The sequence below is a fragment of the Cervus elaphus genome, chromosome 10, assembly GCF_910594005.1.
Source record: "Cervus elaphus chromosome 10, mCerEla1.1, whole genome shotgun sequence".
NCBI classification, from domain to species: domain Eukaryota; kingdom Metazoa; phylum Chordata; class Mammalia; order Artiodactyla; family Cervidae; genus Cervus; species Cervus elaphus.
The window spans coordinates 48,671,494-48,693,032 of NC_057824.1; the positions used below are offsets into that span (position 1 = coordinate 48,671,494).

The window sequence follows — 21,539 nt, forward strand, 5'->3', positions numbered from 1 at the left end:
TCAAGATCTTGGCCAAGAAAACAGAACTCGGAGCCCGACAGGTAAGTCACGAGGCACCATGGCTCTTCCTGCTCACGGCTGTCGGCAGCCACCAGAGGCAGCAAACCCAAGCTCCCGGCACAGGCAGGGAGATATCCTGCAAGTGCCTGTGGGTCCAGGCACTCTGGGCCTTCCATCTGCTGTGCATTGCAGAAGGCACCAGAAATGGCCGTCATCTTTAGGGAGAAGCTGCACTCTGCACAAAAGTGGTAAATCCAGGATGAATCTGGCCCCCGTGGAGGCCTCGCAGGCTGAGGAAACAGGAGGAGGAGGAAAATTCAAATAACCACTCTTCCCAATCAACACTGAGCGTCGAGCCCGTTTCATCTGAAGGATCCTTTGGCTGTCTGGCTCTGAGAGGGTTTCCACTCTGCAATTCCTCCTCTCTGTAGGAAGTTTGCCACCAAACGTCAGGAGCTAGAGATGCCAAGTGCTGCGTGACTCACATTTCTCATCTGCCCGCTGAATACTCACCGTGCAAGCTACTCACACCCAGGGGCAGGCCTTGGCCTTAAAAATACGTTATTCAAACTGAGGTGGGTTTAAGGTGTAAGTGGGTATTTTTCTTTTTAACCATAGAAAGGGGAAAATGACCTCTGGGGAAAAGTATAAAAGGAAAAACAGAGTAGAAAACAGCACACCAGCACCGACAGTGACCCAGACAGTGCAGGTGTCGGTCCTGGCGCTATAACGCAGGACATCCCTGGTCAGGGGTGTAATGCTGTTACTAGAAGGCGGTCTCGCCGGTGAGCTGCCAACACCACACCTTTTCCTTGACTCTGTCATTCTGAGGCTAAAAGACATTCAGGGCTAGTGTATCAGGCACTGTCCCCCATACAGTAAGGAGCTTTATCATCACCACTGCGCACAGGAGGCAGGTCAAAGGCCCAGGGTCACACAGCCACTACGTGGAGACCCCAAGTCAGATGGGCCGGCGGGTCTGGGCCACCCAGAGGTGCCCCACCTAGGAACCCCATGTTCCCACGCTGAAAGCTGCTCCCCCGCCAGGGGATGGGAAGCCGTGGCCCCCAGCACAAGGAGCAGAGGAGACGCTCTCCAAAGTGCATCTTCCAAACAAGTGTTTGTCTCTGGACTTAGTAACAATACTGCCCTCCCCACACAAGGGCTGTGGGAGGCATATTCATCAGGACGTCGGCTGTTCCTTTCCCAGGGCCTCAGATGGACCACAGTGAAGGTCAAGGCCGGAACCTGCAGTATCCCCATGCTCAACAACCTCCACGTTGGGGTGGGGGGGGCTGCCTCTCCAGCAAACAGCGCCCCCCGACTAAAGACTTGTCTTCTTGCCTCCAGCTCCCAAGCAGACCGCTAGTCCTGCCGCTAGGATCTGCCTTGCCTTCTTCCGATTTGTCATTTTAATATGTTATAGGACTGAAAAGCAGACAGTCGATACTATGAGAACTGTGCGTCAAAAAGGAGCTAGGTTTAAAACAGGTCCGGGAGAGGGCCCGAGGGCCTCCCTTGCACAACCTCACTGAGGGTGTGAATCTTTTCTAGCTCCTCAGAGTGCTGGCTGCTACCTCTGTCCTGGAAAAGCTCAACTGGGGTGATAAGGGAGGAGGAGTCACTCTATTAAAATAGGAATTAAATAAAGCCAATCATCCCTTTAAAAAAGATCTGGACTTAGTGTTTCTCAAACTTTAAATGTGCATATGAATCACCTGGGGAATCTCACAAAACTGTGGATTCTTACTCAGGTGGTCTGCAGTGGGGACTAAGGTTCTGCATTTCTAACAAACTCCTAATTGCTGCTGCTGGTTCATGAACCACTGGAGTACCGGGATCTAGATTAGAATGGCGCTTTCCAAGAGAAATAGAATACAGACCACAAAACCCAAGTTCAGTGTTCTGGCAGCCCCAGGTCTATCTAGCAAGCCTTCTCTGTTCCCGATATGGGAAACAGCCTCTGTACGTTGGTGCTGAATTGAATCTCAGAGACAGAGTTGTGGGTGAAGTAACATCTCCACAGTGGCTCAGCGGTAAAGAACCCGCCTGCCAGTGCAAGAGGCACAGTTCAGTCTCGGGAAGATGCCCTGGAGAAGGAAATGGCAACCCACTCCAGTATCTTGCCTGGGGCATCCCATGGACAGAGAAGTCTGACAGTCCATGGGGTCGCAAAAGAATCGGACACGATTTGGCAACTAAACAACCACAAAAAGAAAAGTTTTATTGCTTTGCCAGGCAAAGGGGGACACAGTGGGCTCATGCCCCCCAAAACTGTGTGTCCCCAACCCGGGAGGATTTGGGGAGGAGGAGTTTTATAGCAATGGTTCAGGGCGGGGTAGCTAATAAAGATTAGGGTGTGTGCAGGGCCTACCCTCCTTTAATCTGGCCTCAGGTGATCTCCTCCTAATGAGCTTCTCAAGATTATTAAACTGTGGTCGTCTCTGGAATGAAGGGTGCTAACATCTTCTATGTGTTGGGGTTCTAGTTCTGTAAAGAGCTCAAAGATATTGTTATGTGTATCCCCTAAGGTGGAACCAGGCCCCAAGGCTGCACTACTGTTTCTCAGCTGCTCCTCCTTTGTCTCTGCATCCCCTCCCTTCCCTGCTTTGAAAGGCTTTCATGCCCAGGAGTCCCATAGGGTCTTGCTAGGTTTCATTCCCTATCCACCTCTACCTAAGATGGTACCATGTTAATGCCAGTGGGTCTCAGCCAGGATGTAATCAGACTTGCAGCTATACACAGACAATACCTCAAATGTAAACAAAGACTATCATGCACCCCTAAGCCCCCATCTCCCAGCTTTGACATTTCTCAGCTTATGGCCAGTCTATGCCACACCCCACTCCTGTTGTGAGAAGCTTTGAAAAAACACCAGTGCCCACCCCAGACTAGCAGGATCAAAATCTCTGCAGGTAACCCCTCCCCCAGAGGATCCTGCAATGAGTCTGGCAGTAACATCAGAGAGAGGGCAGCAGCCCCAGGAGAACAGGCGTGGCTGGAGTGAGGCACCAAGAGGTCGTCCCAGGGGCCTGACTGCACCCCTACCTAAGCCCTCAACCCCCACGGACACACCTCTCTCCACCAAACTCCTCCCCCCAGGGGCGAGGGATCAGCTGATACCCTGGGGTATCAGTATGTATAGTCGAATCGCTTTGTTGCACCTGACACTAATGCAACCTTGTAAATCAACTATACTCCAGTATATATCTATATATTTTAAAAGGTACTTGCCTCAAAGAGTATGGTAAAATAGAGAACATAAAATTGCATTTGTCCTAATATAATCACAATTATCATAAATGTATACCAGTTAATTTCACCAATCAGACAGACTCTCAACCAGGGTTTAAAAAACAAGATCCTGCATCACGTATCTATAATAGACACAGAGTAAAAGGACATGGAAAGAGTGGCAGTAATGAAAGAGAAGAGGCTTTACCAGGCAAATAGAAACTAAAAAATGAAGGGAAGAGCAAAAAGAAGAAGAATTTGAATATCAAAACAAACAGAATTTTTAAAAAAACAATGGAAACACTACAAATAATCACACAAGAATAAAATTTAAAGCCTAGATGAAATGGACACATATCTAGAAAATTATAAAATGCCAAAATAAGTCTACTGACAGAAAACTCAGATAGAATAACAAAGAAAATGAAATGATAAATTCCTCAGAGCCCACTCTTAGGCTCAGGCCCCACGGTCAGAGGTGAGCCCTATCCAATTTCAGATACAGATAATCTTCATCTTATACAAATGGTTCCAAAGCTATTTTAACCCATTTTATGAGACTAGTATAACCTTAATTCCAACTGGATAAAAACAAGAAAACTGTAGGCCATTTTACTTAATAACACAGATGTGGCAACTACACATCTAATCCAACAATATTTTAAAATATAAGACAGGGAAGAGCTGATCGAGGAACACAATGGACACTTCAACATGGGAGTGTCGATCACTGTAATTTACCACATTCATGGGCTGAGGGATTAAAATCACCCAGATGTGAACAGATTTAAAGGAAAAGGTCCACACCGACTCATGATGAAAGCTCTCAGAAAAGTGGAGACAACGGAGTCATGTAGTTCTTAATCTGATTAAAGCTGCTACCAAAAATCTCCATCAGGTACATTCCCTCTAAGACCTGGAAAGAAGACACAGAGCCCCATCCCCAGTCTGCGGCAGAGTCCTTGGCCTTCCGGCTGACAACACAAGTCTCTGGGGTATGAGGAGTGGAAGAAAAGGGACAAACAAAAGTGTCACATTTTTTGCATATGATACCCTCCCCAGAGATGCAACAGGTTCAAGTGAACTAGTAAAGCCAATGAGGGACTCAGCAACCTGGCCAGTTTCAAAATCAGTAAACAAAAACCAGTTTTTTCCTCCACACCAGAATAATCAATAAAGAAGAAAAAAAAAAAAAACCCACAAAGTCATTGCTCACACTACTACAGAAACTGTACAGAACTAGGATTTAACCTAGTGACAAAGGTACCAAACCTTTCTGAAGAGCTAAGAAAATGGAGAAACAGTCTCAGTCACAGACAGGAAAACTTGAAATTTCTTAATTTTCTCCCAGATTAATCTGTATATTTATTCCAAATCCAATAAAGAAAATCCACTGGAACTTAAGGAACTTAAGCTTGATGGGAATCAGCATAAAAGAATAATGGACAGTGAGGAGTTGAGATATTTTGAAAGAGAAAGGCAAAGTGCAAATTCACCCAATCTGAAAGTAAAACATGTATAAAGCCACAGTAATTAAACAGTGAGGCACTCGTGCAAGAAGGAACACATGGGACAGTGGAACAAAAGAATGCCCTGGAAACATACCCACATGTATACAGGGACTTGGCATACAATGGAGGCACCTTCCTAAATCTCTGAGTAGGAGACTGGACTGCTCAGCAGGCAGTGCTGGGGAAAAACTGACTGCCTCACGGTCTGCACGGAAACCACCTCTAACCTAAAAATCTAAACACGGCAGACAGATCTCCATGGCTGTCAGAGTATGAGTATCTTTGTGATCTTGAGTGGAGAAAAGATTTTCTCAAACAAGACTGAAATGAAAAACGGATAGATCTGACTTCATCAAAGTTAGGTTTTTCTGTTTATTGAAGGACACTACAGACAAATCAACAAACACAGGAAAGATTGGGAGAAGCGACTTAGGAAGGTGAAAACCAACCAAGGGTTACCACGTTAACGTACAAGGAGCTCTTGCACATCCACAAGGGGCGACATACAGGACCAGACGATTTATGGAAAAGTCAATCTGAAAATCTAGACGGGTACAGAACGAGGTTGGTAACAAGTAGAAAACGTACCGGTGATCAGAGAAAAATCACAACCCTCAAGTGCCACTCTAAAACCATCAGGATGGCTAAAGGTTTCCGGGAAGCTCTGATGAGACAGAGAGAGCAAAGTGGTGTAGCCGCGCGGGGGAGCAGCCCTGCAGCACTCAGTGAGATGAGGAACACTCTTCACCCCGGGACTCAGCAATCCTCCTCCTGGGCAACAGTCAGGAGACACGCGTCAGGATGCCCGAGGCCACCCAGCAGGGTCATCCTGGGGGAGATGGACATGTGAGCTAGGGTGCTGCCAGGGACTGAACAGTGTTGCACACCCCCCTGCCAAATTCATATGGGGAAGCCCCAGTCCTGAAGTGATGGTGTTTGGAGGTGTGACTCTTGGGAGGTCTAGATAAGGTCACGAGGGTGGGGGTCCCCATGACGGGATTAGTGTCATTATGGAAAGACAGCTCCCTCACGCTCTCTCTCAAAGACCCTCCATCGTGTTGAGGACACAGCAAGAGGAGGGCTGTCTGCAAGTTAGGGAGAGGGCTTTCCCCAGGTACCCTCTTGATCTTGGACTGCAGGCACCTTGATCTTGGACTGCCCAGCCTCCAGAATTGTGAGCAATATATGTGGCTTAAAGCCCCTGTGTGTATGGTATACAGCAGTCTGAGCTAAGACAAGTGGATTCTTCAGTTGGAATCCGATGCAGCTCTCATGAATGATGAAATTTGCAAGGGGTAACCTGGACAGATCTCAGAAACAGTGAGGAGTGAAAGGGAAGGGAAGATTTACAGCATGATGCCACAATTATGAATTAGAGCTACTTATACATACAAAACAAGCCACATGTTTTACAATACACCCATACAGAGGTATACTAAACACATTAGAATGAGAAGAGGAGGGGACTAGACATGGGGATGGAGCAGAAAGGAGAAAAAAATACGATACATCATGATGTCCTGTGAAGTGAGAAGTGATGAATGCAACTCAGGGGCGGGGAGAAATGCACATGTGTGCACACATGCACACACATAAGACACACACACACACCCTGAAGGCAGGTACAAAACACGGATTTAGTTTTTCCTGCCCATAGCATAGAAATGAAAGCATTAAAGCTCTGACCTAAGGATTTCAATTTTTAATATAAAACAATTGGCAAGACATTCCTAAACTTTGAGAATTATAGTGAATTGGGTGGACAGGAGGCCCTCATTTCGATCCCAAGGAGGTAAGATGATATACCTGTCTGAATTGACAGACCCACAGAGATACATACACACAACTGAAGGAGATTTGGTATTTTGCTGTAACGTGCGGAACCTGTCAATTTCATTCACAATTTACACCAGCTTCTAATTATACTTAACTGAATATTAACCATTCTAATTGCTCGATGCTTTATCGGCGGCATCTGAAGTATTGCGGGACATCTGGCTTGGCAAATGGGATGCTGCCTGCTCTCGGAAGAGAGAGCTTCAGCGCTCACTTTCATCTCACACCCTCAGCTCAGCTCTGCCTTCAGCTGGGACCAGCGCATCTCAGAAACGTGACTTCTCATCCACACCCAGCCAGAGCAGTTGGGAGACGTGGGTTGTAATGCTGGATTCGCCATCACAGAGGGCTGGAGGAGGGCGGCAGGCAGGACAGAGGGCCCAGGTTCCTGCCACCTTCTGTCGGCAGGCCTGGATGGCCTCTTCTCCCACGGGTGTGTTCACAGGCAGAAAATGGCACTTCGTCCTGGCTCATCGCCTTTTATCTGAGAAGCGGCACCATGAGCAAATCTGCCTGACAGTCCCTATCTCTCCAGCCAGGACAAAGTGAAATGACCATCACACTTGGCCAGGGGAGAGGCCCCTTTGCTGGTGAGCAAGGAGGGAAGGCGGGGAAGGGCAGAGACCCTGGGTGGGCTGCCAACAGTGTGTGCTCTCATTCAGACTGCTCCCAGCCTCTCCACAGCCCGTCTGCGCATAACTGTGGTCCCAAAGGGTAACCCCCCCAGAGAGATGCCCAAGGAGGAGGAGTCAAGGGGAAGACCAGAGCGGAACAGAAGGAGATGGAACCACAGTCTGGGCCTTAAAATGAAAACAGGAGTTACACAGAAGAGGCCACAAAGTAGCAGACTCAAAAAGTTAAAGGCAGAGTTACCTAGGACTCAGCAATTCCACTCCTAAGCATAAATGAGAAAACTGAAAACCTACAGTCATACAAATACTTACACACAGGTGTCTGCAGCACCTTCTCCATACTAGCCCCAAAGCGGAAACAATCCAACGCCCATCAGTTTATGAAAGAATAAACAAGACGTTGTATATATCCACACAGGGCATGCTATATTACTCAGCCATAAAGAGGAATGAAGTGCTGATACGCACCTCAACATGTGAGGTAAAACTTACAGTGAGAGAAAAGGGGCCAGACGTGAAAGGCCACACATACATTGTACGATTCCGTTTACAGGTGAAGAACAGGCAAACCCAGAGGCACAGGACATAGACCAAAGGTTACATACAGAGCTTAGGGGAGTCAGGAAGAAGGAGGGTGACTGCTGACGGGTATGGGGGTCTTGCTGGGGTGATGGAAATACTCTGGAATTAGATCGTGGAGATGGTTACACAACAGTGCAAACGTATCACAGAATAACCTATGGCACACTTTCAAAAGGTTAAAATGGTGAGTTTTGTGTGCATATTACTTAAAAAATAAAAAGTGACCGAGTAAATGTATCAGGCATTGTGTCGAGGTAGCCCCCTCTGCATCAAGACCCACAGGGAAGGGCTCCAAGCCCCCTGGGGCATCACCGTGCCCCCTCCCCAAGGGTGAAACAAGCTCTTCTTAAAGAGCAGATACCCAGAAGACTCTAGGGTGCCCTCAAGGCCGAACCCAAACCTCCACCTCAGCTTGAGCTTCTGAGACCAGCTTCCTTGGCGAGCAGCGGTCCACTCTGCACACCCCAGGGGAAACGACGGAAAACTCACAGGTGAGCATCAGGAAAACCTCCCTAGTCTCAGATGTCAAGAATGGGCTCTTGAAAAGATGCCCTGAGCCTTTCAAATAAATAACAGGCATCTTGATGAAATGCGGCACTGGCCCCTGAATGCCTCCCGTGGGCACCGCTGTTCAAAGTCTGTCCCAGAAGCTTCCCTGGAGGGAGGGAGGTCAGGGGCCTGAGGCTGTGCGGGGACCAGGCAAAGTGGGGGCCACCCTCCTATGAACACGCATTCCCCCAACACTCAGCTCAGGGAAGAGCTGCCGACCCCAGAGGGAGACGGGAGGGCCTCGCTTCAGACGCAACGGCACTCGGGGTAAAGATTTCTCAGCCAGACCCCCTCCTCCTGACACAAAATACAACCACCGCCACGTGCAAAGAGGAAGCCCACAAACATGAAGCTCCATCTTGGGGTCTGAGGCGCAGTTTGCTGCTCCCGGAGCCCTGAGCCCTGGCTGTTGGGAATAATTTTCAGAGTGACATTTCTAAACCTGGCTCCGGCTCTCGCCCTCCTCTTTCACCCCTCGGGGGTTCACGGAACCTTTTCCTTTCTCCCTAGGCCATCTTACCCGTTCTTGAGGCCGTGTTCAACAGTGATTTCAGTGGAGCCTCCCTCCCATATCCTGGAGTGAACAGAGGAATCCCACGGCAGGGCCCCCGTTCCCCGCCCGTGTCCCCCCAGACTCACTTTCCTAGCGTGAGCCCTGCTCTTCTACCTGCAGACAAGTTCAAACCTTTGTGCCCTACGACAGGCCTCTGTGCCCACCACCACCACCACGCCCCCACCCCTGCACACCCCCTTCCCCGTCACACATCTCACAGGTCCCAGAGCTGCTCCTGGGGGCGGGGAGGGGGGCAGAGGCACCGAGCAGCCCCCAAGGCAGCCGCACCCACTGGTGACAGAGTGGCCGTCCTCAGGGCTGGCAGGCACGCACCCACCACCAGGACATACCCGACCTGCCACCAGGTATCACACTGCAATTAGTCATTGTAATTGAAGCCGAACGTAATTAATTACATAATTTTGAAGTGTTCAAGTTTAATTCCATTAAAATTACATCATGAAACTGGGGAATTACAAAGGATTACCGACAAAAAGCAAATAGGGATGAATAAAGAAACTCCAGGCTGACTCCATGCCTGTCTGAGTCACACCCAACGCTCAAGTACAGTGCCTGGCACCCCACCTGCTTTTAATAAACCTCTGGGGCCCAGCTCGCGGCTGTGCGCACAGGCCGCCTCTGGGGGGGACCAGCGCCGGGCCCCAGCTGACACTAAGGACCTCTCCTCCCTCCAGGCGCTTCTCCCCGCCTCGCCCTGGCCTCAGTCCCCTCTGCTGAGGCCTCCCCCGCCTCTGACTGCCACTCGCTCAGCCCATCTCTGCCATGGCCACCACAACCCCAGTGGCCTCCCAGGTCACGCCAGGGCCCGGCGCCTGCCAGCACTCAGCCTGGCACCTTCTCTCCCCACCCAGGCCCTCCCCCATCTGGAACAGGACTCCCCACCCTCCCGGCTCCATCCTTCACCATCCCCTCCCCTCGCACTCTGGATCCTCCTGGACACAAGTCTGAGTTCTGAATGGTCCCTCTTGCATATAGGAAACAACATCTCTCAGGGGGCCCTGGGAACGCAGAAGTGACTCAGCAGGACTCTGCGCTGAGGTGTCTGGGCCCAGGCCCCGGGCACTCCCGCGCTGGAATGCACTTATTCCTCCTGCGTTTACTTTCTGTCTCGCGTGCTAGATTGTAAGTCCCTTGAGGGCAGGGCCATCCTGCTGCTCTGGACACTGCTACCGCAGCGCCTGGCCGCCAGGGGAGGAGGTGGGTCAGTGGAACACCACATCCCATCTTTCCAGACTGCTGTCCCACCCTCCGCACACATCAGACACCCCCAGCCCCTATAAGCTGACACCTGCAGGGGCCCAGGGTGTCCTGCGGTTTGGACCAGCAGGACCAGGGGCTCATTCCTCTTGGTACCCCAGGGGCTTGACCAGGATCCAGGGCCGACATCAGGCACCAGGGAGACCCGCTCGACAAATGAATGAATGAAGGGCCCCAACACTCTATGAAGAAAAATGACTCGTCCCCAAAAACAAACGAGACTGCAAACCACCTCATTCAAACTTGCTGTGTTATTTCCAAGACCAACGCACCCTTGTGCATGTTTTCTTACTAAATGTACAACTTCATTATAAAACGAGCTGTATCAGCCCAAACAAGCAGGCGTGCAAAAAAAAAAAAAAAATCATCTGAGTCCAGAGGAACCTAAACACTCAGCTGTTCCATGATGACTCCTCAAGGAAAATAAGGAGCGTCATCTGGTGAGGCTTCTTCTCGAGGGAGGGAGGTCCTCCCGAGGACCCTTACAGAGCTGCCCTCTTAGTGAACACGGCCCAGCACCACACCTTCATGTGCAACTGGGAACAAATCCCTGTGTCCTGGGTGCCTTTCGGTGATAGAAGGGGACTTGAGTCCAGTGTTACAATAGGGGCTAAGTCAACTAGGCTCCCAGGGGCTGAGAGAGGAGGGAGTTTCATCCTGGCCATCATGAGGTTAAATGCAAATATTAGCATCTAACAGCAAATGGCTCCCCTGTACCAGCATCAAGCCAGGGGTGTCAGAGAACAGTCCTGGTCAGAGATGCTTCCTCAGCTCAGCGCTCACGGCTGAACTGCCCACTGGACACGGCACGGCCTTGCCTGCGCCAGTTCCCTCCCACACCCCCCACCCCAGGCCCCACCATTGGGTGTCTCTCTTGCCTTCCAATTCCCCAGCCCTTCCCACAAATCTGCTTTATGCACCCATGGGACGTTGAGGGTAGCCAGTGACACAGCCCGATGCTGTAACTGCACCCCAACCACCAGATACGGTTTGCTAACCTGAGTGCTCCCCTCATGGGGAAGGATTATCTGTCAGACAGTCCTCTCTGGAGCTCCACTGCTGGGTGCTGACTCTGAACTCTCACAGCAGGGGAGGCTGGAGAGAGTTTCTCAGATCGAGCGAGGCCTCGGCTGGAAAGGTACTGATCCACCAGGCACCCAGGTGGCTTCCACGTCCACCACACAGGCTCTCTGTTCAGTCCCCAGCTGTTCATGTGAAAGGACTCACCCACCGCCAAGCTCACCCTGGGTGCCCTGTGGACGGGGAGCCCCTTCTGATCCCCTGGCAGCCTCATCATGATGACCCTCCTTGAGGGGAAAGCCATTCTTGGGGACGGCTGGGGTGACGGCGAGAGGGAAGACAGGAGGCAGGCAGCCCCAGGTAGCCCCCTCCTCTAGTCTTGCCTAGCAAATCCCACGGACAGAGGGGGCCTGGTGGGCTACGTTCAAGGGGTCGCAAAGAGTAGGACACGACTGAGTGACTAAGTACACACTGTGGGTGTGCATTTATCTATATACACAAATGTTTTTAAAGCATCTGCCTTGTCACCAGCGGACATAAAATCAGCTGCAACGTGAGGAATCCAGCGCCCCCAGCAATGCTTTCCTTCTCTTCTCTGCCTTTTCCTGAAGCCCCGCGGCAGTCCCAGCTCCAGACCTGAGGGAGTTACAACACAAGGTGGGAGGGGGAATCCCCAGGCTAAGATGCACTCTTCAGCCCTCCCCGCCACAAATGATCACAAAACCAAATGGCACCAACCAAAACGCAGACAAATCCTCCGTGGGCTTCAAACGCCGGGTTTCAACCCATCTTCTAGGCTTCTACACCAAAACCTCTCCACTGCACATCACCCCTCCTTCTGCCGGGGGCTCAGCCCTTGAATTCCCCACGCCCCCTACCCCCGCTCTTCCGCCCAGTGCCCATAGCCCAGCAAAGGAGCATGTCCACTTTGTCCTCCCTGTCCTCGTGTATGCCAGGCCCTGCCCCCCACCCAATCAGCCACCCAGGCTAGACCCCAGGGACGGTGGCTCCTTTCGCACCCCCGCTCAGCGAAGGCCTGGCAGCCCTCACTTCCCCAAATCCATGCAAATGTTCATGCAGCCAGACGGTGACGTCACCCCTACAGAAATACCCTAGGTACTTTCTTTGTAAATGAAGAAGCAGAGAAAGCACGCAGGCTGTGAAGGCCACTGCTCCGAAAGGGGGCTACTCGGTCAAGCTGCGCCCAGACCCAGGGCCAGCTCCGGGGGTGCCGAGCACTCCCGAGACGTTCTCCGGCGCCGACCCCCAGGCCTTCGTGCTGCTTGCCCCTTGCCTTCTCTTGCGTTGGTGGGGTTCTGATCCTTACAATACCGACTTTCCCCCGGTTAATGTGGGGAAGTTTCCTCCCATTCAGGCTGTGGGCAGAGTCGGAGAATAATTCTCTGTCAAAGAATTGTTCTGCCCAATTCTATTTTTAAAAATGTGAACTTTTTGCATTATGTGCCACAAATACGATTATGTGTATTTTAACCAACGTATATGTCACTTGGCAAAGGAGGACTTTAATACATGGGAATAAAATAAATGAAAAGAAATACATGTGCTAGCCCTGTGTACCTATCAGTAGCTTTCAAAACACAGCCATTTAAACATACCCTACCTACCTTTCACAATCGGAAGATGACTTCCATTTGCAGTTCTGAAATTAACTAGCTGAGTGAGCCTCAAATCAGGAATACACAGGACTGCCCGCTAAGAGAAGCCCAAAGTTCTCCTGCAACAGGGCTCACTGGGAGCCCCAAGTTGGGGCGTGTGTGCGCCAGAGCGCAGGGTATTCAGGGGGTGCACAGCGACGTAAGGCAGGCGCCCGGGAAGGGCGGTTAGAAGCTGAGAGGGTACTACGTGGGGTCCATCAGAGACAAGCGAAGGAGGGCACTCAGAGACCACCGGCCACCCCATCTCCTGTGCTTCCCCAGCTGCACAGAACTCAGCGCAAGCTTAGTCTCTCCTGCTCTGGATGCTTTCCCTGCCCACCCCACCGCAGTCGGGACGCCTGTCCTCTGCCACCCTCCACCATCCCAGGGGCACACGCCATCACAGCCGCATCCCAGCCACCTGGCCCCTCTGCGCATCCGGGCTGCTGGCTCTCCCGCCCTGCATCACGGTGCCTGGTGCATGAGAGGGCTCCCTCTGTGGCGTTGGCTAAAATGAAGAAGGGGTGCATAAACCAGGCTGGGTACCCCGATGTCTCAGGCAGTTCTGAGACAAGTAAAGGCTAATACTCCCAGCTCTTGTGTGTTAGGAAGATTTGGTTCTCACACACAACAAGCAACCACCCCAAAACTAACTTCATACACACACACACACACACACGATGTATTAAAGTATCAGTGTGTGTTAAAATGACAGCATAATTACATACCAACACAGAGCAATGTAAAACAATCGCAAACCATTCCTTACTCCTCCTGATAATGACATTCAACCATAACCGGCAATACCCTTCCTCTTCCAATTCTACGTCAATGCTGACAAATTAGGGTGCTGGGGCTGAGGAGCTGTGGGGGAGGGGGGAAGCCCGTGTGCCCCACCCACCCATCCCCAGGGTTAGCAGGCTCTGGGGGACAACTTCCTGACTACATATCACACTGCTCTGCGAGGGAAGGGCTCGGCAGGCCATGGCCATCTCACTGATCCTCTGTGCTTGCTCGTGACCGTGAGGTCCCTGGTGGACCAGGGCACCTGGACAGGGCATCTTGGCAGCAACCTGGGCTTCCTGTCTGGCTCCTGGGTCCCACACATGCCTAGGGAGCAGAAGCACGACTCTGAACCTGACCTTGTCTCCTACTTGGCTGCGTGGTGTGACAGCACACAGTGTTATGTAATGACGAGCTGAGGTACAAGTGAAATGAAGCAATTCCAGTAAATTAAGGTTTCTCCACTGGTTTACATGACTGCTCCTGTTCTCGAGCTTTCTGTTTCAAAAGGGTACAGCTTACAACACCTCTGCCGTGTGAACGGGAAGGGAAGATGGAATTTTATTTGCAGGTCTATGTACAATTTTAGTTGTAATTTCTGCATGTTGGTGACCCAAAATCTTTTCCCCTTTGAAAGGTTTGTATTCCATGGGCAGCTGCTATCTACACGCTCGGCGAGGGCACAGCAGAACAATGTGAAACAGAAATAATTCACTGTACACAGAGCTGCATGGGTTCAAGTTCTAGGTCAACTATAGTGGGGAAAAACAGAAAATAAAGGACATGCTTCACCATTATCTGCCGCACCTTTCAGAATGAAGCAAAAATGGTGATAGGAGCAACAGAATGTTCTTATTTTCAGGGCGAGGGGGAAAAAAATGTCTTTTCCAAACCTAATCAAAAAATTAAATGTACAATTCCCTCCAGCAAGAATTTTATTTTTAATTTTCATTTACATAGTATCTTTCTTCCAAGAATCTCAAAATAATGGAGTTCCACAAATACTTTAAACCAAAAAAAAAAAAAGAAAAGTTGTCACAACGAAGGAGGGGACAGGCTTGGCGGGGCAGGAGCTCGGAGGAGGGACAAGAAGTGGCAGGCAGGGTGACAGGAGTCACTCGGGACTGGCAGCGCCCAGGCTGAGGGCGGCTCCGGATCAGCCCTTCCTCTGCCAACAGCCACAGGCCTTGCTTCTGTTTGCATCTTCAAGACAAGGATTTACCTTTGGTGTCACTTACTGGCTTTACGTCAAACTATTTTGATCTAAGCAGAGACTGCTCCTCTAAAAACCCAAGGGGCGATGGCAACCAACCAAAGACCCTTGCAGGTCCAAAATAACAACCGAAACAAGATGCTTAAAATATAAAACTATGCTAGAAAACAAAATACTAACAATTCATTAGGGGGGAAGACCCAATGTTAAAGACAGACTACCTTGCTTTTAGGGGGAAATTGGAAAAGCAGCTTTTGAACTGGTTGGGTTGTTTTTTGGGTATTTTCTTTTTTTGTTTTACAGCTGGGTGGACAGGATCTGAACATCTTACATTTAGCAAAAAGCTGTCAACACCCAAATAAAATTTTAATGACAGTAAGAATGGCATTCTATTTCTCACCATTTCGCAACGTTCACTTAAGAAAGAGCTAATTTGTCAATTTGTTTTTCCCTTAACCAAACTCAAGACACCTCACAACTATGCATAACTTAAAAAAAGTTAACTGCTTTAACTTATTAGATAAACACAGTCAAAGAGAATGATGTCTTTAAGAAAACAGGCCCCGTGCGGGTATACTCGGGTCAATGCTAAGAAAGAACAAGCTTCTGAGCAAGCTCTGGTAATTTCTTCCAACATGAACTTCATAAATCACAGTCAGAAGCGTCCAGGATTTCAATTGTCAGCTGACTGAGTCGGCCACAAGGAAGACCCGGTAGCCCTGACCGTGGCCTCTCGTGTTTTATAAAAGGTGGGATCCCTCACCTTTCCCAACTTCACAAGTGCCTCAGAGGAGGAAGTGGAATCTAGTCACTGTCACGTCAGTCTCCTACCTGGCTATTCTTCCAGCCGCTCTGCAGTGCTGGGTAAATTCTTGGGAGGACTGAATACTTCCACCCCCAATCCTTTCCAGTCACCTGTCCCCTGGTGGTGTTCCTAAGAACTGGGTGGGGGGAGACGTCTTGCTCAGGGATCCTACCAATCACATCTGAAGAACTTCCCCTGGGCTGCCACAGGTCCAAGGCGCTAATAAACACAAAATCTTTGCCTCTTGCCTGCCTGCCCCGGGGCCTCCTGCAGTAAGGAAAAGTCTGCAGACTCAAATGAGGAAAACTGACAACATTTATTTTGCGCATTAACATCACCCCATCAGAATTTAATTATAGCAAGAATTAGAATTATTTCTATTAGAGAGTTGTTTACTTTTCAAAGGAAAGGTTCTTGATGGGTTCTGTAACAAATTAGATGTCTTTCAGGAAGAGCTGTTTGCCCTCATTACGTTTAACTGTGTCGCATTAAATGAACAGGGTAGCACACAGTTTTTAAGTCACAGCCCAGGTGCCTTAGCCCAGGTGTCTTAAAGCCATGGCTTCAAGCCATGGTACAAATGCGGGTAATGCCACAGGTCCCCCCTCAATCCCAGTAGCCCCCTGCCGGAACACCTTCAGCCCAGCCTGAGACCCTTCTCCTCCACCAACTTTCCCAGAACACAGCTGAAAAGCAGGACTGACTACACCTCAGGAAATCCAAGACGTCGACGGAACCAACAGGTCAATACAAATCAACACCTAAACACCAACTGAAACCTGGTTCTTAAACATACAATGAAACCAAGGCTATCAGCTGGCTTGGAAAAGTAAGAGAGGAAAAATGACTGGGATAATCTAGAGGGCCCCACCATGGACATTTTATTGACATACCCCCTTAACCTGGCTTTTTGTTTGGTTTGGTTGCTATTTAAGGTTACATCTCTAGATGTGCTTAGGGAAAGTTAATTTATTCTAAATCTTTATCAGGGTATAATAAAATGCATTCAAATGCTCATGTCAACAAATGTTTACTAAATCAGAAATCACAAATGGATTCACAATTTCTTTGCCATTATTAGTTGTATAACACAGATATCAAATCGCCTAATTATGCCATTAAAGTTCCCTTTTCACTCCATGATCAACCCTCACAGAGTTTTCTCAGTGTCAAGCACACATGGGCATCCGGTCCCTAAAGTGCCCAGCACGACTGAACATCCAGGTATAAACTGCAGTGGGGCACAGGGGCACAGAGCCCCTCTTCAGAAGGCTTGGACAAAATGAATGGCCATACGTAAGAAGTGTCTCTGTGCTTTGCTATAATAAGATTCAAACACGGGATTCCAAGAATTCCACCTGTTTTCAATTAGATACCAGAATTGCTTGAGTGTTTAAACTACATTCACTTGCTACTTATACAAAACAATTCTTCCGGGTTTTTTGAACATTTTAAGTATGTTAAAATAAGATTAAGGGTCTGGTTTAAACAATCAGAGGCAGGGGAATTTCAGCTGAAACCAAAACTATCTCTCTGCAGCCATAACGCAAAGGCTTCAGACAAAACAATAGGATGAAATACACGAATTTCGGTCTTTGACAATTACTTGTAAAAATCAGATCTGTCATAGGGAAAGCTACTTTATATATATATATACACACACACATATATGAATGTTTATGTTATATAATGTATATAATACATTAAAATGGGTTTTTAAATAATTTTTAAAAATACAAGATCCTATATATTTAGTGTTTACAGTAACTTTTTGTTATCGCTGTGTTACAGTCCATCAGATACAACTGTCTTTTAAATCGGTGAAATTGACATGAGGCCAATCATGTGAACTGAAAAAATATGGAAGTACAGGTAGGAATCCAGCCTAGCCCTTGCAGGATTTTTCACACGATGGATTTCTCTTTTTAAAAGGGATTTTTCACATGATGGATTTCTCTTTTTAAAAAATATACAACTTTTCCTTCAACAATTTTGTCCTCCCTTCATTTCACTGTGGATGTTCCTGGTGCTTTTACAGATGAGCTGAAAACACACATGGGTTTTTCTACTGGGAGCCTTGTTTTTTCTCTTAGGATATGAGCACAGCCTCAGGAGGAGTTTAGACTACTGACTGCTCCAGGCAGACGCAAAGTTGGGGGGTCCCAAGGTACAGCCTGGTGCTTCTGAACAGGGACCCCTTATGCCCCCACCCAGCCTACCTTCCCCCCATCCCGCCCCAAGCAAACCCTGATGGGTTTGTTTGAATTGCATACAACAGGGCAGAGGACTTTTGCAACAGTCACTAAAGGTCTTGGGCTCAATTGACTCACCAGACAGCATTTTTAAGGTCAGCTCAGTGGATTAGGAGAGTTATTCCTGAGGAGAGGCAATCTGTCCCTTCCCCACTTTCTCATGTCGCTAACTACAGGCAGATGGGTGAAACTGGGGGAAAAGGGAGAAGGGGGCCTCTACGGACCCACCACTGCAAGAGGTGCTGCATAACTTAACCTCTTCCCTGACTTACACTTTTTTAAAAAAGCAAGCAAACATACAACTCCCCCCACACACCCCCCCCCCAGAAAAAACCTACGCATAGTTTCATGGGGGGAAAAAAAACTTTAATCAACTGATAATGACCCCTTCCCACACACAATCTCTAAGACGCTGATATTAAGAGAACCAAAAAAACAAAGGCAGCAGCTGTGTAGAACCCTGTCCCCTATTTGTTTACTCTTTATTTTAAACGGTCCTAGATGAGATACAAATTGTAATCAAAATAATATACTTCGTTTGGGGAAGCGTCCTGGATGGCTGGTAACATACACACTTCCTTAACAGGAGAAAACAAAATAAAAGCACCCAGAAAATGGACTTGCAGCAAAAATGAAATTGCTTTCTTATTTTGAAAAAAAAAAAAAAAAGAGGAAAACGTTTAAAGGTTACTTCTGCAGAGGTTCCTTAAAGGGAAAGACTAGTCACCATGTAGGAATAATGCTCCGAAGAGAAGCCAGGCACTGGCAAAAAGCTACCCTAACATACAGAGTTACATGAGCTTGTTTTAGAAAGTGTCCTCTTTCCAAACGTGTATTTAAAAGGCAAATTTATACAATGGTGTTTTTCTTACTTAAAAAAAAAAAAAAAAGCCTGGTTTTTACAAGTCTGGGATAGGATAAAAAACTTGTCCAACTAGTCTTAGCAAGGCCAGAGCCCTGAAACTCCCATACCACAAGACTTTGGGACTAAAAAGGAAACAAAATACAGCTCAGGCTGCAGAAACCCTTCCTGGGCACTCACTCCATGTCCCCAAGCAGCTTCACGGCAGACCGAGCCGAGGGCCCAGGGCTCAGCCCCGGGTCCCTGTGTCAAGCGAGGGGCTCCCAACTGGACCCTGGGGGACCCAGTCTCTTTACCCTCAGATAGCAATAGCACCACCCTCACTTCGCTCCGCAGGCAACCCGAGCTCGGAATAAGGGGTTCTGGAAAGATGAGAGGGGTCTGAAACTAATGAATTCTCTCTTCTCAAACTGCAATTGCCCTGGCTCCCTTACTGTCTGTGGGAACAGAGATGACGCTAAACCAGATATCAACTCAAAAGGCCTCTTCAGGGCCCGGAGAAAGAACCACTTTCACCTTCTAGAACCTGGGCATCCCATAGGCAACTGAAGGTTTTCAAACAGGTGATGAAGTGGCATTTGAAAACCGTCTAAGGCCAAATCTTCCATCCATCACCAAAAACCAGTAGGCTGCTCAGTAAAGAGAACGAGGCTCAAATAAAGAATTTTTTAAATTCAAGAAAGTTCTTGCTCATGAACTGACAGGGAAACTTTTCATTAGTTACACACCTAAATGCAACCCCACCCCCACCCCGCCAAGTACTACATTGAAGATGTAACTAATCACCAAGGAGTGGGTGGGGGATCAAAGAGGTCATAAAATCTAATAACTCCCGAGAAACCGAATCCATCTCCCAAGCAGTTTTTGCCAAGACACTTAAGAAAGAAACCACCTTGGTATTAGACTGGAATGTCACATTTAGGAAGACAAGGGGAAAAAAAAAAATTAAGGTTTGTCTCCTAAAACTCCACAACGGGTTTTACAGTAAGCTCAGGAATTAAATTATGATAAAAGGGAGCTATTTTTACTAAAACAGGGTAGACCAATTTATCAAAAATGCCATTCGGCTGTGTTCATTACACTCAGGAATCTAATTTACACAATAGACACTTTGGAGTAATCTATTTTAGTCAATAAACACTCAAACTCCTTTAAGTTTTAATCTTATCGGAAATACATATTTCACATAGTCTTCTTCCTAGTTAAGTGAGAAATTTGAAGAAATCTTATAACGGCCATGAGTCTGCTTTATCGCTCTTACTACGCAGGAAAGGGCAGAAAACAAGCATATACAATTAAAGTTGTCAGACTCCGTTTACATACGTTTTAATCCAATCCGCTGCATTTCATGCAAGTCAGCATCTGGAGTTCATTTCCTTTCCTCCTAAAAGTACTGTAGGTCACTATCACCAGTGCTCCGGGTTAGGAAAGTTCGGCCAAGTTTACCTTCAAGCACACCTTAGATCTGAGAGCAATAGCTGTCCCACAGGGACGCTGAGGGACCCTCCCCAACCCGGAGCGCCCGGCCGCCACGGGCCCCTCTAAGCCGCAGACACCTCTCCAACCCCCAACGCCAGCGCTCGCCGAGCTTCTGGCCCACACGCCGCTCACCTTCAACTTGGCTCCGGCTACGCACAACATCCACCTGGCAGAGTCCCGGGGCTGTCCAGGAGCCGCCAGCGCGGAGCTGGCAGGTCCCAGGCGGACCCCGAGGGCGCGCTGCTCCCCGGGGTGGTGGGTGGCAGGCAGGAACGCGCCCCCTGGGCACGGCTGCGGCTCGGGCGACGGATGGGGAGCCCCAGCACGATCCCCCCTCGGCGCCTGGGGTTGGGTGCGTGGACCACGGCCTGGCACACCGCTGTCTAGTGGGACACCCGGGGCTTTGCTTTCGAGAACACGATCGGGATAGGCATTTCGGAGCGGACCCGCCGCGCTCTCCATTGCCCACCCCCCCCCCCCACCCGCCGCCGCCGCCGCCGCCGCCGCCGCGGACCCTGCTGGGAGGGCAGGACCTCGGAGGAGAAGATCCGAGAGGAGCTGATGGGTCACTGGAGGCCGCGGGAAGCCCCGGGAGCGGGGCGAAGGCCGCCCGGATAGGCGGCGTGGAGCAAGCGCCCCGGGCCGCGACAGACCGCGCACCCGGGCGCAGAGACGGGCCTGCGCTCGGGGAAAGTTGCAGTCCGGCGCCGGCGCCCGCACCCGCGCCCCCGGGGCACCCCGACCCCCGGAGTTCGCGTGCCAGGCGCCCGCTGCCTCCCGCAAGTTTCCCCGAGCGCCCCTACCCGGGTTCCCGGCCGCGGAGGGGCCGGTCCGCGCCGCTCGTGCAGGCACACAAAAGAGCCGGGCGACTGCGGGGTCTGCGGGTGGCCCCCCGGGCGCCCGCCCGGACGTAAACAAACCCCGGGGTCCACGCAGAGGGAGCCCCACTCCGGGCGCGGGAGCGGCGGCGCGGTCCCGGCCCGCTGACAGCCCGGGATTGGGGGCGGGGGGCTGCGGCGGCCGGGGCCCCAGCCTGCCGGGGCCCGGGGAGCGCGGACGCCCGCCCGGCCACCCGCCCGCCTGGCCGGAGCCGAGCCGGGCCGCGCCGCCGCCGCCGCCGGTGGCCGCTCTGACCCTCCCCCGAGCCGGCGGCACCACAGCGCCACCAGCCCCAGCTCCGCCGCGCCGGCGGCTCCTCCTGGAGAGGCAGGCGCTTCACCCCCACAGCAACTCCCCACAAACTTTCCCCGGGAATACGGCGGGCCGGGGGGCGCGGGGCGCGCGACCGGGCGCTG

The 21,539-nt window shown here is 50.1% G+C and overlaps 1 protein-coding gene across 6 annotated transcripts in view; it reads right to left on the reverse strand.

Moving 5' to 3' along the window:
- Nucleotides 1-21,539, reverse strand: part of CUX1 (cut like homeobox 1) — a 348,569-nt gene that overhangs the window by 326,258 nt on the left and 772 nt on the right. For 2 of the 6 annotated variants that reach the window (XM_043915052.1, XM_043915051.1), the window contains exon 1: nucleotides 20,377-21,452. The exons of 3 other annotated variants lie outside the window; for them this stretch is intronic. In XM_043915052.1, the coding sequence (XP_043770987.1) occupies nucleotides 20,377-20,706 (330 nt within the window). In that variant the 5' untranslated portion in view covers nucleotides 20,707-21,452. Of the gene's footprint in view, nucleotides 1-20,376; nucleotides 21,453-21,539 lie in introns of those variants that run through there. One more of the 6 variants, XM_043915054.1, reaches the window with a different exon arrangement.